This window comes from Nycticebus coucang, chromosome 22, assembly GCF_027406575.1.
Source record: "Nycticebus coucang isolate mNycCou1 chromosome 22, mNycCou1.pri, whole genome shotgun sequence".
Lineage (NCBI taxonomy): Eukaryota > Metazoa > Chordata > Mammalia > Primates > Lorisidae > Nycticebus > Nycticebus coucang.
The window spans coordinates 26682919-26698024 of record NC_069801.1 but is presented as its reverse complement, the minus strand read 5'-3'; the positions used below and the strand labels follow the sequence as shown (position 1 = coordinate 26698024).

Genomic DNA, 15106 nt, shown 5'->3' with positions numbered 1-15106 from the left:
CTCATGTATTGGCTAGCCCCAGACTGGGAGCAAGATGGCTCCTGCAATTCCAACATTGCCACCAAATGCATCCAGCAAAAGGGGCAAACTGTTTATGAAAATAAAGAGACCCTTTCCAGAAGACCTTCTCTGCCATAGGCTTCCCTCTGGCTTTTCAGGCCAGACCTGTGCAAACCATCATTGGCAAGAGGAATTCAACCACCATGATGGACACAGACTGAACAGGACTCACTCTTGGAGGTGGACTGGGGTCAGCCTTTTCTTGGTCACGCAGGACTCTGATCATAAAGAAAAGTTGAGGAATGGCTGTTGCATGAACAACCAACATTATTCTGGCAATGATGCAGACACTGGGCCAGGTGAGCGTATGATAGCAGACACATTAACAGCCATGAACTAAATTTAGAGCTGTTTCTTCAACCTGTATGTCAATAAAGTTTAATACCAGTGAAAACATTTCTGGAGGACACAAAAACTGGGGAGCCACCCTCATTGCCTCTCTCTCTCACCCCTATGTCCAAACCATCACCAAATGTCATAACGTCTGTCCTTTCGGTATCCTAGCCTTCTCTCATTACCCACTGCAGGGCCCAGTTCAGGTCTTGCCTCCGGCCAGCTCACTGACAACAGTCACCTCATTGGTACCCAGGCTTTCCCTCCTCCTGCATTCCACATCCATGCAGCTCTTATCCAGGACACAGCTTTACTGTGTTCTGAGCACTATGCTTATGAAGAAGTCCCTCTTGGACATCAGAAATGGTTTCTATCTGCTTCACGTTGCTGATGATATAATAAGCATCTCAGAGACTTATGAAACCCAAATCGGACCAGATGGTGCCCCTGTTTGAAATCCGAACACCTTCAAGAAGTTTCTGTGACCCTCCAAGCCCCTTCCCCATCACCCCCAACAGACCAGAATTGCTTGCACTTCCCTCAACAGGCCCTTCCCTTTTCACACCTCTGTGCTTCTGCAACTCCTCCCTCTGCCTAGAAATCCCTTGTCCCCTCTCCATCTGGCACACAAGACAAGGTGTCCTATTACTTTCTCTCTCTCCCCCTCTCCCGCTCCACGCCCCCCTAACACGCGCCCGCACATGAACACACACACACCGCACACGCGCGCGCACACGCACAGAGAGCACTCCAGAAACATCTACCAAATGGAGGGAATCACCTGGGTCAGACATTTAGCCAAGGTTTTCCAAACTTTTCCCCCAAGTGTTCCTTAAGTTAATGAAGAAGAAATGATGGGACCCCAGGGCTTAGGAGTGCGAGGGCCTAGAACGTGCTCCAAGCAAGCAGGGCATTTGTCTGTGCGATAATTGTATTCTATACAGATTACACGACATAGTCTCACTTGTTTAATACAAAATATTATTTCTCCTAAACCTTCAAACTGATGATACAGAAAGATGCTCCTAATTTGTTCATTGTTCTTTCAAATTATCTGCTGTCCGCTTTCCATCCTGCCGCGGAGACCCTAAGCGAGCCATGGATGCCGGTTCAAGTACAGACCCTAAGGGACAGCTGGGTTTCGCCTTCCCGCCTGCGGGAGGATGGTGGAGGCGGAGCCGGGGTCAATAGGCCGGAGGCCCCGCCCCGCCCCCGCCCGCTGCGGGGGCGGAGTCGCTCGGATCCCGCCCACGGGGGCGGGGAGGGAGCCGGGGCCACCGGCGGCTCGGATTCTGCTGGTTCCGGGTTGAGAGGCTGCGCTGGACCCGAGCTGTGGCTGCTGAGCCCGCGGGGGTAAGGGGCCGAGCCGGGGCTTGGGGCAGGGATCGGCAGCTGAGCTGGCTGGCTGGCACCCCGCCTCTTCTCTGCCCGGCACAGCTGTGGTGCGACTCGGCCTGGCTTCCTCCTCCCCCAGAATTCCCCCACCCAGATTCACCCCCTCCCCCCAACGCGTCCGTCTTGGGATTTCGACCCCCAAGGATTTCGCCTCCGCCTCCTCCTGGATCCCGGGCTCCCAGGTCCCATCCCCTTCGGACTGTCCCGCCCCTTAAAACCTCCTTGCCTGGGGCCGCATCCCTCCAGCGCCCATCGCTTTGGGTTCTCTACCACCTCGAGACCTCCCTCCTGGGCTCTCACCCCGGCAGTCTCTACCCCGCGCCCCTTCCTCGCATTACCCTCCTCCCGGACAGCACCTCTTCCCTTCTCCGGTACCGCCTACCCTGCCTGTGCGGGCTTCGTCCAGTGCCAGTCCCTCGGAGCTGCCCCAGACATCGTCTCCCGCTCTCAGCCGCCCCCTGACTCCCAGGCCCCCCTCTCCGCCGCCCCTGGCGCCATGGCGTGCAGCCTCAAGGACGAGCTGCTGTGCTCCATCTGCCTGAGCATCTACCAGGACCCGGTGAGCCTGGGCTGCGAGCACTACTTCTGCCGCCGCTGCATCACCGAGCACTGGGTGCGGCAGGAGGCGCAGGGCGCCCGTGATTGCCCCGAGTGCCGGCGCACGTTCGCCGAGCCCGCGCTCGCGCCCAGCCTCAAGCTGGCCAACATCGTGGAGCGCTACAGCGCCTTCCCGCTGGACGCCATCCTCAACGCGCGCCGAGCCGCGCGACCCTGCCAGGCACACGACAAGGTCAAGCTCTTCTGCCTCACGGACCGCGCGCTGCTCTGCTTCTTCTGCGACGAGCCTGCGCTGCACGAGCAGCATCAGGTCACCGGCATCGACGATGCCTTCGAGGAGTTGCAGGTGTGCTGCCGGGCTGGCCCGAGGCGGGGGCGGGGACGGCTGGGGGTGGGGTCAGGGCTGGACCGCGGGCAGAGCCCAGTCAGAACTGTCACGGGGCGGGGCCGCCGGCAGGGTCAGGGCCCTATCAGAATTAATACAGGGCAGGGGTGGGGCGGGGCCGCGGGCAGGGGCGGGGTCTCGGGGCGGGGCCTCGGCGTTATCCGAGATAGACTTGGATTGGGGGCGGCTCCTTGGTTGGGGACAGGTCCAGGGTGAGTCTGGGACCGCGAGGAAAAGTGATAGCGGGGCTGGACCAGGTACTGGGCTGGGCCAAGGTTTTGAATGGAGGCCAGTCAGAGGTGGGCAAAGGCAGGGCCACTCTCAGGGGGCGGGGCCGCGTGGATGGGTTTGTACTGCCCCTAGTAGCTGAGCTCTAGCAGGCTGGGGTTCCGATGGGGAGGCCCGGATCAGGGATGCATCACGACTTAAATGGGAGTACCGGAGCTAAAGTCTGCTGAGCAGGCGCAACATTAAACCTAAGAGAGGTGTCTACGTTAGGGTGGCAAACTGCTGAGAAGGCCTATTAGGGTGTCGAAGGTTAGGCCAGGGTATATGAGGGGTCAAGGCTGGGATCAAGCCCAGACAGGGTCGGAAGAGGGTGAGCGTTAGGGATGGATTGGGGTCATTTTAAACAGTTTTGGATTTAAACCAGAGTAGGGGCCCTTTAAGAATGGTGCCAAGACTTGAAGATTCAAGATTTGGAGAATAAGGCCCAGATGTGAGGTGATTCACGAAGGGGGAAGTAGAATTCTAGGAGTCTGGGGATGGGGAGTGGGTGTTAATGACCTCCTTGGCTCTATCACCTACATCACGACCTTTGAAGACTAAGTGAAACAGTACACATAAACAAACCTGAGCATAGTTACCCTAGAACTCCCTATTGGTCTCCCTTATACCTGTTGTCTTCACTGACAAACTCCTATTCAACTCACAAAGCCCTGCTCCAACATTTTTGTGAAGACTTCCCCAAATTCCACTGGCCAAATGGAATGAATGACTAACCCTAGTCTAAGTTGGCCCAGACTGTGGACTGTTTAGAAGCGGAATGGTTTGGGCTCAATCATTTTATGAAAATAGAGTCATCTAAGTGGGAGATTATGAACTCTCTGCTCCTTAAAATCCTTAAGCAGAAGCTAAATAACTACTTTCACCTGTATTATAAGGGGATCTGAACCCTTCCATATGGGAGCCTCTGTGAGTTGGTCTATACCCAGCAAATGCCCATGGGCCCGGGGAGAAATGGCCCATGTTCACTATTGTCCCCTCCCTGTCTCTTTCATCCTGAAACCATGAGTGATCCCCTTCCTGTCTACCTGTCAGAAGGTGAGTGAGGGCCTATACTTCTGGGAGTTTGCATGTGGCCAGCATTGAGCCTCCACCATCAGAACCCTCTGTGCTAGGCACTGCTAGTGACCCCATCTCCCCATCTGTGAAGTTATATAAACGGGGAGGAACAGAGAACCTTTGAAGGGACTGGGTGCAAGTTGTGAGAGCTTGAAGGGACTGTCTGAAACCATCTGCCCAACCTCTTCATTGAATAGATGTGGAAACCGAAGTCTGGAGAGGTGATGTGACTTACCAAGTGCCACACTACCAGAAAGTGAGAGGGCCAGGGCTGGAGGGCACAACCCGATCTGGATCCTTCCCTGCCACTCACCCTCTCCCCACCCTGTCTGAAGTTCTAGCCTTGGCTTCAGAGCCTTGTGCTTTCTGAAAACCAGGGAAATCCGAATTATTGTGCTTTGAGCCTTTGTATTCCATTTTGTGACCTGGGGAATGCAGGAGAAATTGAACATATGTTGTCTACAAATATTATTGAAACACTTTTCTTGGGTGAAAAGGAAAACAGGATTGCCGTTGTCTACTCTCTAGAGCACTGTCCTGGAGTCAGACCCACTTGGGTTCCAAACCTGTGTTAAGCACTATCTATGTACCTTGCTGAGTCCCTTCATGTAAACTTTGATGCTCGGTCTATAAGATGGGGTCAGGATGCTTCCTTCCTACCAGGAATTTCCTAAGGCTGACCTGGGATGAACCCGTTATTTGAAGTTACACAGTAAGGCAGTGGTTCTCAACCTGTGGGTCTCGACCCCTTTGTAACAATGAAAATACATCCTGTATATCAGATATTTATATTACGATTCATAACAGTAGCAAAGTTACAGTTATGAAGTAGCAACGAAAATAATTTCATGGTTGGGGGTCACCACAACATGAGGAACTGTATTAAAGGGTCGCAGCATTAGGAGGCATTAGGGAGATTGAGAACCACTGCAGTAAGGGTCGAGACAACACACGTTCCCATCCTTTCTCCTTCTACCTGTCAGAGTTCATGTGTCCAGGTGGGTGAATGCCCAGACCTGCCTCTCTGGCCTGAGAAGGAGGCCTTGCTTTGGGTCTCCTACCTCCCTTTGGAGAGGATATGTGCCTGGGTGAGGTTCAAGCTACCCTCTATCCCTGCCTGCCTCTTCCTTCTCCTGGGAAAGCATGGCTCAATAGCTATTTCTTCCCTGGCCATAAGCCTGGACCCTCCCTCACACACCACCTCCTCCCCCAGCAGCTGGTGGCTGCTAGAGCTTGCACTTGGGCCCCTCTCCTGGAGAAATACAGATTCAGAGCTGGCAGGGCCTTGGAGATCATCTGGTGTAACGTTCACTAGACAGATGGGGACACAGTGGAGAGGAGGAAGGGAGGGGACTTGTCTAACGCCTCAAAGCCAGAGGAGGCCAGGCCTGCACTCAGCCTGAGTCCCCAGATACCTTACCGAACAGTTGGCCTGGAGCTTTTACATTTATTATAAATCCTGGAGGTAGCAAAGCAGAACCATTAAAAGCTCTGGCTCCATAGTCATCTCCAATCCTGGCTCTAGCATTTACTGGCTGTGTGATCTTAGGAAAGTTACTTTCTTACCATCTCTGACCTCAGGTCCTTCACTGATAGTGTGGAAGTAATGAGGTTAGCATTAAATGTTTATAAGGATTTAGTACTGAACTTGGCACAAAGGAGCACTTAGCAAGTGACAGCTATAGTACGTTACATCATGCTCACTTCTATTGACATTGGTGCTGGATAAGTGTTACTCAGGGCTGTTATACCTTATCAGAAGTTTAGCAGCATCCCTGGCCTCTACTACTAAATACCAGTAGCACCGACCCCCGCCCGCCATTATGACAACAAAAAAGTGTCTCTAAACATTGAAAGATGTCTCCTGAGATGAAATCACCCATGGTTGAGAACACTTACCTAGACAAAGCCTACTCAAATTTCAAGATTCAGCTCAAATATCACCTCCTCTGTGAAGCTTTCCCTGACCTGCCAAGCAGAATGGCTTTGTACTCCAGATTCCATGTCCGGGGTCATGCTTTCATTTCTCTAAGCTTCCAAGTACAAATCTATAACATGGGAATAATACGACGTTCCCAGGAAGGATATTGTAAGGGTTAGGGATACTCTATTAGATAGATGTACCTAGTATTGTGCCTGGCACAACGTGCACACAAGTTTTAGAGATATTTGTTTATTCTGATTATAAAGTTAACACAAGAAGCAGAGCTCTATATCATAAAAGCTACAGTCCTCCATAATCCCACCCATGGATAAACATGGCTGGGATTACTCTGTAGTTCTAAGAATGTTTATGTAATGTGCATGTGTGTGTACATATGTGTGTGTTGGTGTCTTCTTACCCCCAACCCCACTGCTGAGTGCTGGGAGTAAAAGGGGAGGGAGGGGACCCCATCTCCAAAGGGTCTGGGGATTCTCAGCCAGAACTCATTGATCCCTAGCTGTGCTAACAGCTTTTCTTGTATTACCTTGGTCCATCTTCGTAGCCCCCTGCCAGGTGGGTATTGTTATTTATTCCATCTACAGATGAGGAAACAGAGACTCAGAGAAATTAAGTGACTTGTTTGGTCACCCAGCTGGCAAATGGCAGGGCCAGAATTTGAAGCCAGTCTGACTGGGCCACATACAGCCCCTGAGCACGGGGTAATTGCCTCCCACCCACCCTGCCTGTCTTTGTACTGAGAGCACTCAGCACAGGGCTAGGCTAAGGAAGCAGTCTGTCCATGCCAGCTGATGCCCTGAGGGCAGGTGGCTGGTATGTCATGGTAGTCAGGCGTGTCATCCGGCTCTCCGGCCATCTCAGGTTCCTAACCCCCAGAGAGGGGATCCGATTCAGTCTCAGCCACCCCCTCCGTGATTCATGTGATCATTGGAGCCTTTCCCAAGGCCTCCTTCATGCCAACAAAGACGGTGGTGGATCAGCCTTAGACAGGAGCCATGGTGAGCTGAGTATGGTGATCTAGAGATGCCACCCGAGGGAAGAGCAGGGTTAGGGGACTGGGATCAAATCTTGGCTCTGGCTTCTTCCAGCAGAGTGGAAGGCATGGCCTTCTCTGCGCCCTTTTACAGTCTGGGAAATGGAAGTAAGAGCGAGACTGCTTGCTTTATGTGTAAGAGGGAGAGAGAGAAATGACAGATGCAAAGGAACTTTATTTTGTGCCATGGATAGGGAGATAACTGGGTTGTCTGTGTCCTGGGGAAGCCTCACTTTTCCCAGGAGAGAGCAGGATTCATGTGCAAACAGCAGCCTCCATGGGGGTGAGGCTGGCTGCTGGCATGTCCACTTCCCCCTTCAGAGGGGCGGCCAAGACACCTTGGCCTGGTACAGGCCACAGTCTAGAAACTCAGGGCTAAAGTTGAGGACCCCAAGATGTTTATTTTATAGAATGAAAAAGATCTGGTAGAGAATAACAATGACAGAATAAACATAACAGCCAAAGGGTGGGGGCACAAAGTAAATTATTGGGCACTTACCATGTGTTAGGTACTATGTTATGGGCATTTGATCTTCACAAGAGTCTTTTTTATTTTCCCTGCTCCCTGACTGTGACGGGGATCAGCACTGTTTCACAGATGAAGACATTGAGGCTGAGAGATTTGGTAACTCTTCCAAGGTCACCCTGCAAGTAGGAAGAAGGGTTGGGATCCAAACTGGTCTTTCTGGCTCAGAACTCACCCTCCTCCCACATCCTAACTGCCCTGGGTCCATCCAAATGGGGAGGGACCTCAGAAACCATCTGACCACCTCTCCCTTCACATTACAGATGGAAACTGGCTTGCTCAAGGTTAGCCCAGAGTTCAGCTCTGCTGACTCTCAGTCCAGTGGTGTTTTCATAGCATAATTTACCTTCTTGACCTTGAGCTCTGCTTGGACACTCAGGGTGGATATGGAGGGTTTAGAGGTGGGTTCCATCTCAGAATCAGACATTAGTCATTTCTTCAGTCTACACTCCTGCTATGACTATTGAGGGCAAGCCTTACGTGGGCCCAGGAGAGAGCCACATGGGACCTGGCCCTGCCATGGCTCTGGGAGACAGGCCCATAAACAGATAGGTTGCTGTGACTGAGGCTTGCTCCACTGAGCTGAGTCCTGAGGATGTGCTGAGTGTTTCCAGCCTGGGAGCAGAAGAGAAGATGTCATGAACAGGGGGAATAAAACATGCAGTCTCCATGACCTGGGTGCGGACTGTGCCAGGGACAGGGTTTAAGCTCTCTCTCTTTCATTTATTCCCCATACATCCTTATGAAGTAGGTCTCATTGCTTCATTTTACAAACAAGGAAACTGAGGCTCAGAAACTGTGCCTAAGGTCACAAACCCACTAAGTGTCCCTGAAGCTGGAACTTGAACTCAGCTTGTCTGAGTCTGAGTAGGGACAGGCATGGATTGAACACACATCCAGGTGGTTTCTTATAGCTGGAGGGGAGGGTCTGGGACAGGGAGGTAAGAATGTGAAAGTGAGGGTTGGCCAGCTCAGGAAGGGCCTTCCATGATGGTCTGCACACACATGCAGGCACCCTGGGAGTGTGGCCGGTCCAGATCTGTGTTAGGACTGGACACTCAGGGACAGTGTGCTGGGAGGACTGCCGGAAAGCCTGCAGGCAGGGAGAAGCTCACAAGTCCACAGGGAGGGCTGGGGCTCAGAGATATAGGACTCAGGTCTGCTGGGAGGAGTGGCAGCATCCGGGTTCTAAGCATAGATGCAGGATTGAGGCAAGTTCAGTTTGCCATGTCCAGATTTCTGGCATCCTTGGATACGAGAGGGCAGTACTGAACATGAAGAAGAGAAGTTTGAGCACCTACTTGGAGCCAGCACCAGGCCCTGTCCCAGGTGCCATCTCATTTAGCCCTCACTACCACCCTGTGAGGCTCTTATCCCCCATTACTGATGAGGCTCTCATAGGTGGGCCCTGAGAGGGGAAATTATTTGCCCAAGGTCATGCAGTCAGGATTTGAATTCAGGCTTTTCTGACTCCAGGGTTTATGCTATCTCCATGGGGACAAAAAGGGTCCCTGAATCAGAGCTAAGGTGGCTTTCCATAGCAGTTTTGTCTCCTGGGCTGGGGAGAGGGGTAGCCTCAAAGGAGGGGAAGTCTGGCCTTGGTGTCCTGGCCTCTTTAAATTAGCGGGATCTCCAGACCCTCACAGCTGGTATCTTTGCATAATCGTATGCTCCAGGCTGCATGTAGTTCTGCCTCTGAGGTGTGTCCTCTCTAGTCCTCTCATCCAGCCCTTCCCCAGCTCTGATGGGGCCCTGTAGAGTTCATCTCTCCCAGGCTGACATTTCAGGCTGCCCCAACTGGCCTTTCCAGCTTGTGACACCACTTGTCACATGCCCAGCTATAGCCATCCCTGACTGCCCCCACTTCCTGAACACACCAGGTGTGCCCCTGTCCAACTAGTTCTCCCCACCTGCAATGCCCTGACCCATCCTGGAGACTTGCAGGAGCCCTGCCCATCATCTTACCTGGCTCTTGCATAGGAAATAAACTGTCCATGAAGCTCCCCAGTTCTGGTCCCTATATCAGATATGATTATGATGATATAATGACAACAGCTCAGATGGATTGAGCTCACCCTGTGCATCATGTCAAGTCATGAATTAAGTCATTTAATCCTCACAGCAGCCCTGTGGGGCAGGTGCTTATTGCCGTCTCACTTAATAGATTTGGAAATTGAGGTGGAGGGAAGGTATCACAAGCACAGCCACATGGTGACAGTGGCACTGGAACCTAAGCAGGCCCTCCATGGTTTGTCCTGTCTCTCTTGTATTCTACTTATTTCAGTTTGCCCCTTGACTAACTCAAACTCTTTGAGGGCAAGGACCATGTCTACAGCCCCAGAGTGGCCAGCACAAAGCCTGATGCTCTGTGGGGGCTCAGAAATCACTACTGCATTGAACTGAACAGGAGGCAGAGAGGTTTTGAACATGGAGTTTTGGAGTCACTGAGAGCCTCACCGCTGGCCCTTACTAGCTGTGTGGCCTTAAGCAAGCTGCTTAACCTCTTGGAGCCTCAATCGCCCTCTCTGCAAGATGGAGTTAAAGGTACTAACTTTGTGGATTGTTGTGAGGATTAGGTAACCAGATGCCTAGTGAAATTCAAACCCAAACCACAGTGTCCCCCACCCGCTCTGCTTCTGAGCCTCTGCCATCACCAGTGTCCTTCCTTGGGGTTCACTCTGTCACTTGGAAGTTTATCAGCAGGTTCCGGTTTCCTGTCTCTTTCGGCTGGCAGTAACATTTCCAGTTTGTCTTTCTCCATCAAGCTGTGTGGCCGGGGGCCAGTAAGTCCCTTTCCTTGAGCCTATGTTTCCTGTTCTGGCATTTCAAGAGTTGGACCAGATGGTCCCTCTGGCCCCATCCTGCTCTGGCCATCTGAGGAGGTGCAGGTGGGGAATGCCTGGACACAGTGAGCGGTGAGGACCTGAAGGAATGCCTGGGGAGCCGGACATGAGACTTGGTGACTGCTTTATCTCCCAAGCACTCAGTGTGTGCCATGCTCTGTGCTCCGGGAGGCTAAACCAAACTTAGGAGGGATGATTACCCCATCTCACAGAGGAGGGACTGGGCACGGAGAGGTTAAGTGACATCACAGGGTCACACAGCTAATAGGTAGCAGAGCCCCGCCCCCCGCCATCTGACCCCAGGCTTGGAAGGAGATCAGTGTGGTGGATGACACAGAGCTCAGGCTGCCTCCTACATCCTGACTTGTGGGCTCTAAGGCTTGGTTTTCCTAAGTTAGCTGTTCCCGCAGGCTCTGTGCCTAGCCCCCCTAGGGACAGCTGCCTGCCCGGGCCACTCTCCCCTCCATCCTTGCAGAGGTGAGCTCTGACCCAGCCCTCGGCTCTTCCCTGGGCAGGCTCATCCTGCAAACTCTTACAGAGGCTGCTGCACCTGGCCCTGTCCTAGGTACTGAGAGTATGAGCCTCTCCCTCACTGTCCCTGCCCTCAAGAGCCTGCAGTCTAGTAGGGGAGTCTGACAGTTAACCTTGGGTACCAGAGTGGGGCTCTGTGCACACAGAAGAGTGTCTGGCAACAAACAATATGGGGAGTTTGGGATGTGGATTCCCAGGGAAGGTGACATTTGATCTGGATCTTAAAAGATGAGTAGGAGTCCAACAAGTGGGGAGGAACATGTGGGTGAGCCTTCCAGACAGAGGGCACAGCACACGCAAAGGCCTGGAGGAGGGCGCGGCACGACGCTTAGCATGACTAGATTAGTATTGTCCACTGGAACTCTCTGGGATGAGGCAGAGTTCTGCAGCTGCACGTCTGATACGTACAGTAGCCATTAGTCACATGTGGCTACTGAGCACATGAAATGCAGCCAGTGTAATAAAGGAGCTGAATTTTTGATTTTATTTAATTTTAATTAATTGTAACTTAAATATCCATATGTAGCTAGTGGCTACTGCATTAGACAGCACAAGTCTGGACCAACAGATAAGAGTAGAGGAGTTTGGGGCTAGTGGTACAGAGCCTGGAATGCCACCCTAAGATTTTGTGCTTTTTTTCCTCGACAACATGGACATCCTGCAGCCAGGAGAGGTGGGGAGAAGCATTTGCAGGTGTGCTCTTTAGAAAGATCACTGCAGGGCGGCGCCTGTGGCTCAGTCGGTAAGGCGCCGGCCCCATATACCGAGGGTGGCGGGTTCAAACCCAGCCCCGGCCGAACTGCAACCAAAAAATAGCCGGGTGTTGTGGCGGGCGCCTGTAGTCCCAGCTACTCGGGAGGCTGAGGCAAGAGAATCGCTTAAGCCCAGGAGTTGGAGGTTGCTGTGAGCTGTGTGAGGCCACGGCACTCTACCAAGGGCCATAAAGTGAGACTCTGTCTCTACAAAAAAAAAAAAAAGAAAGAAAGATCACTGCAGCTGCCTTGTAGTGTGCTTGGAGCAGTGGTGAGTACGAGAGTAGCAGGGAGCCTGGGGCCACAGTCTGGAGAAGTGATGATCCAGGGTAGTGGCTGTAGAGAGGAGAGAACAAATTCTGTTCCAATCAGACCTGACGACTGATCGGATTGGTTTGAGGGCAGGAGGCATCAAGGTTGACTCTCAGGTTTCTGGCTCGGATGGCAGTGGGAGTGGGGAAACTGGGGGTATGCTTCACCAAGATGGGAAGCATGGGAGGAGGAGCAGGTTTGGGCCCCCCTAACACTGTCCCAGTATTCATCACTTAAATGATGTAAGTGTCTGTGTCTGTCTCCCCAACTCATGTGCAGTGGCATTGTGGGTTGGAACTTGTCCCTCATCCCTGTCCCCATCCCTGACACAATGTTACGTGAGGCCCAGGGAGGCCTCAGCATATGTTTGTCTAATGGGCCAGTGAGTATTCCATTGGACCCTGTGAGCAAGCCAACTCTCCTTGTTCCCTGACTCCAAAATCAGAGAGGAATTTGTCCAAGGCCCTCCAATCACCCCAGCAAAGTAAGGAATGCGCACTGCAGGGCAATTTCTCAGAAATAAGGAAGAGCTTCCTGAGTGTCTGGGTCCTGTGCAGATCCACAGGGACCACCAAGGGGGATAATTATGGCACTCTTCCCATCTCCTCAAACAACTGCATCTCAGCCACACCACATCCCCAAGCTGCATAGTCCCAAGGCCACTGGGAGGACCTGAGGAGTGATCTTTCTGCACTCCTAACGCAGCTACACGTGGATCTGTTAGGGATGACTTTCATCTTCTAGTAATAGAGACCTAGCTAACGTAGCTGAAATTAGATGGGGGTGTATGTCTCTCTTTTGTAAAGCAAGTCTATAGGAAATGACTTGGTGTGCTAGACATGGCTGCACCAGCTCGGCAGGTCGTGCACATTTCTTCTCCACTCTGTATCCAGTGACCTCACAGTGATAGCTTGAAATCCACTTTGGCAGGAGCATTTACACCTTGGCAATTGGCAATTGACACTGCCATGGCTTTTTTTTTTTTTTTGTCCTAGAGAGCCATCTTCCTATCATATTACTGAGTCTAATGATGGTGTGGCAGCCCCAGTCATCAGGGACCCAGTTTCCTCTTCCTTTTCCTTCTACTCTTCTGGTTCCAGCTTGTGTCTTCTATCTTTACAGTTGCTTCATGTCCTGAGATGGCTGCTGGAGTTCCACCCATTATGTCTGCAAGCTCTCTACTTTCGCAGAACAAGCTGCTCCCATTTTTCTATCTTCCCTTGTTTTTCATAGCCAGCTATTCTTCATCCTTCCACTGTCATCTCTGGTGTTACCTCCTCAGAGAAGCCTTCCTTGACCATCCTACCTAAAGCCCCACCCTCACCTCCACATCCCATGGAATAGAAAATAAAATGCTTTATTTTCTCTAGAGCACAAACCATATTGGCAATTATCTCACAGTGTTAGTTTTTTTCCTCGTCTGTTCCCCCACTGGACTAGTCCCTAAAGGCAGGGACTGTGTCTGTCTCGCTCTTTGCTGTATCCCCCAGTACCTCAAGAGGGTCCATACATAGTAGTTGCTCAATAAATATTTGCTGAATGAATAAGCAATAGTAAGCAAAGATAATTTTGTTTTAGGCATTCTTCCCTTAGCATCATTTGCCCATGTTGCTACCTGGTCTGTAAAATTAGTTGAACTTAGACATTTTCTGAGGATCTTCCTGCTCTGACATGCTGAATGAATGGGAGGGAGCTGAATGTGAATGGATAAGTCAGCCTTCCAGGCACCACTCACAGCCCAGGCTGATTGGAGAACTCAGAGGCTCTTTCCAGGAAATTAATACACATGGCAGGCTTCCTGCTTCCTTGAGCCCCATGTCAATGCCAGGGTGGGTGTGGGACACAGACAGGGAGCAGTGACAACTGTCCTGGAGGACTGATAGGCTAAAATGGGGATGGGGGGGGACAGACAGGAGAACTAGCTATGATATGATAGGTTAGATTCCCTGTAAGTACAGACAGCTGGGCCCTGTGCTGGGCACGCCCACCTGCACATCCTATTTATTATCTGACAAATAATTACCGAAGCTTTGCTGTAGGTTAGGCACTGTTCTAGGCTCTGGGGATACAGCTGGGAATAAGCCAGACAGGATTCCTGCCCTCATGAAACTCACATTCTAGTGCAAGTGAGAAGCAACAATCACGGTTAAATGAACAACTCGGGTCATTTCAGACAGCAGAAGGTGCTATGAAGACCGTGAATCAATGTGTGTGACGGAAGGTGTAAAGAGGTGCCACCGTATCTGGGGGCTCAGGCAAGACTCTTTGGTGAGATGGCATCTGAGCTGATAAGCTAGTAATACAAAGGAGTCACTGTGAGAAAACTATTGAGAGTGGAGGGTACCAGCCAGAGGAGATCATAAGTGCAAAATCTTAAGGCTGGAACAAGCTCAGTGTGGTGGATGGACAGGGAGAAGGCCACTCTTGCTGGTGGGAGTGAGGGGGAGGATGTAGGAGACAGTGGTGGGCCTAGGACAAGATAAGGAAGGCTCAAGATTGAAGCAAGTGCCCCCCCAAATTCAGTAATTGAGAGTATTTGATGCAATATTTCTTAAATGCAAAAAGTCCATGATGAATGAAATATTAACATTTTAAACAAGGACATGGTCAATAACAGTGTCCTGCTGAACCATACTGGAACCTGAGGCAAAGAAAAAAAAATCAGTAATACTGAGCCTACTTTTATTTAAAATGGTATCTTGTCTACAGTTCCGATTCTGGCTTTACCCTTACATGCGTAGCTGTATGCTTTGGGCTAGTTTTTTGACCTCCTTATACCTTTCTCACCATCAGAAAAATGGGAATAATAATAGTGCCTACCTTAGAGTTAATAAGAGGCCCAAATGAATTAATACAAGCAGAGGGCCAGTGCAGCGTCTAGCCCCCATAAACACTTAGAGGATGTAGGCAGTTAATCTGCAGCTGTGGACTGTGATCCACTCTTGGTTCGCATCAGAGGATTCTAAGCAGGGAGTCAAAGGCCAAGTGAAAAGAGGTATGGGGGGCAGGGGACAGTTAATGTACAGGGAGACCAGAAGCTTATGGGATGGCCAGAGGGGAGGCTGTTGAGAAGATCAGATGAAACATGGGGA

At 51.4% G+C, this 15106-nt stretch overlaps 1 protein-coding gene across 2 annotated transcripts in view; it reads left to right on the top strand.

Annotated features, from left to right (window-relative positions):
• The first annotated feature begins 1683 nt into the window (after positions 1-1683).
• TRIM62 (tripartite motif containing 62) overlaps positions 1684-15106 on the top strand; it is a 38609-nt gene continuing 25186 nt past the window's right edge. The window contains exons 1-2 of one of the 2 annotated variants that reach the window (XM_053576286.1): positions 1694-1746; positions 2142-2692. In XM_053576286.1, coding sequence (XP_053432261.1) covers positions 2285-2692 — 408 coding nt within the window. In that variant the 5' untranslated portion in view covers positions 1694-1746; positions 2142-2284. Of the gene's footprint in view, positions 2693-15106 lie in introns of both variants that reach the window. The other variant, XR_008376902.1, reaches the window with a different exon arrangement.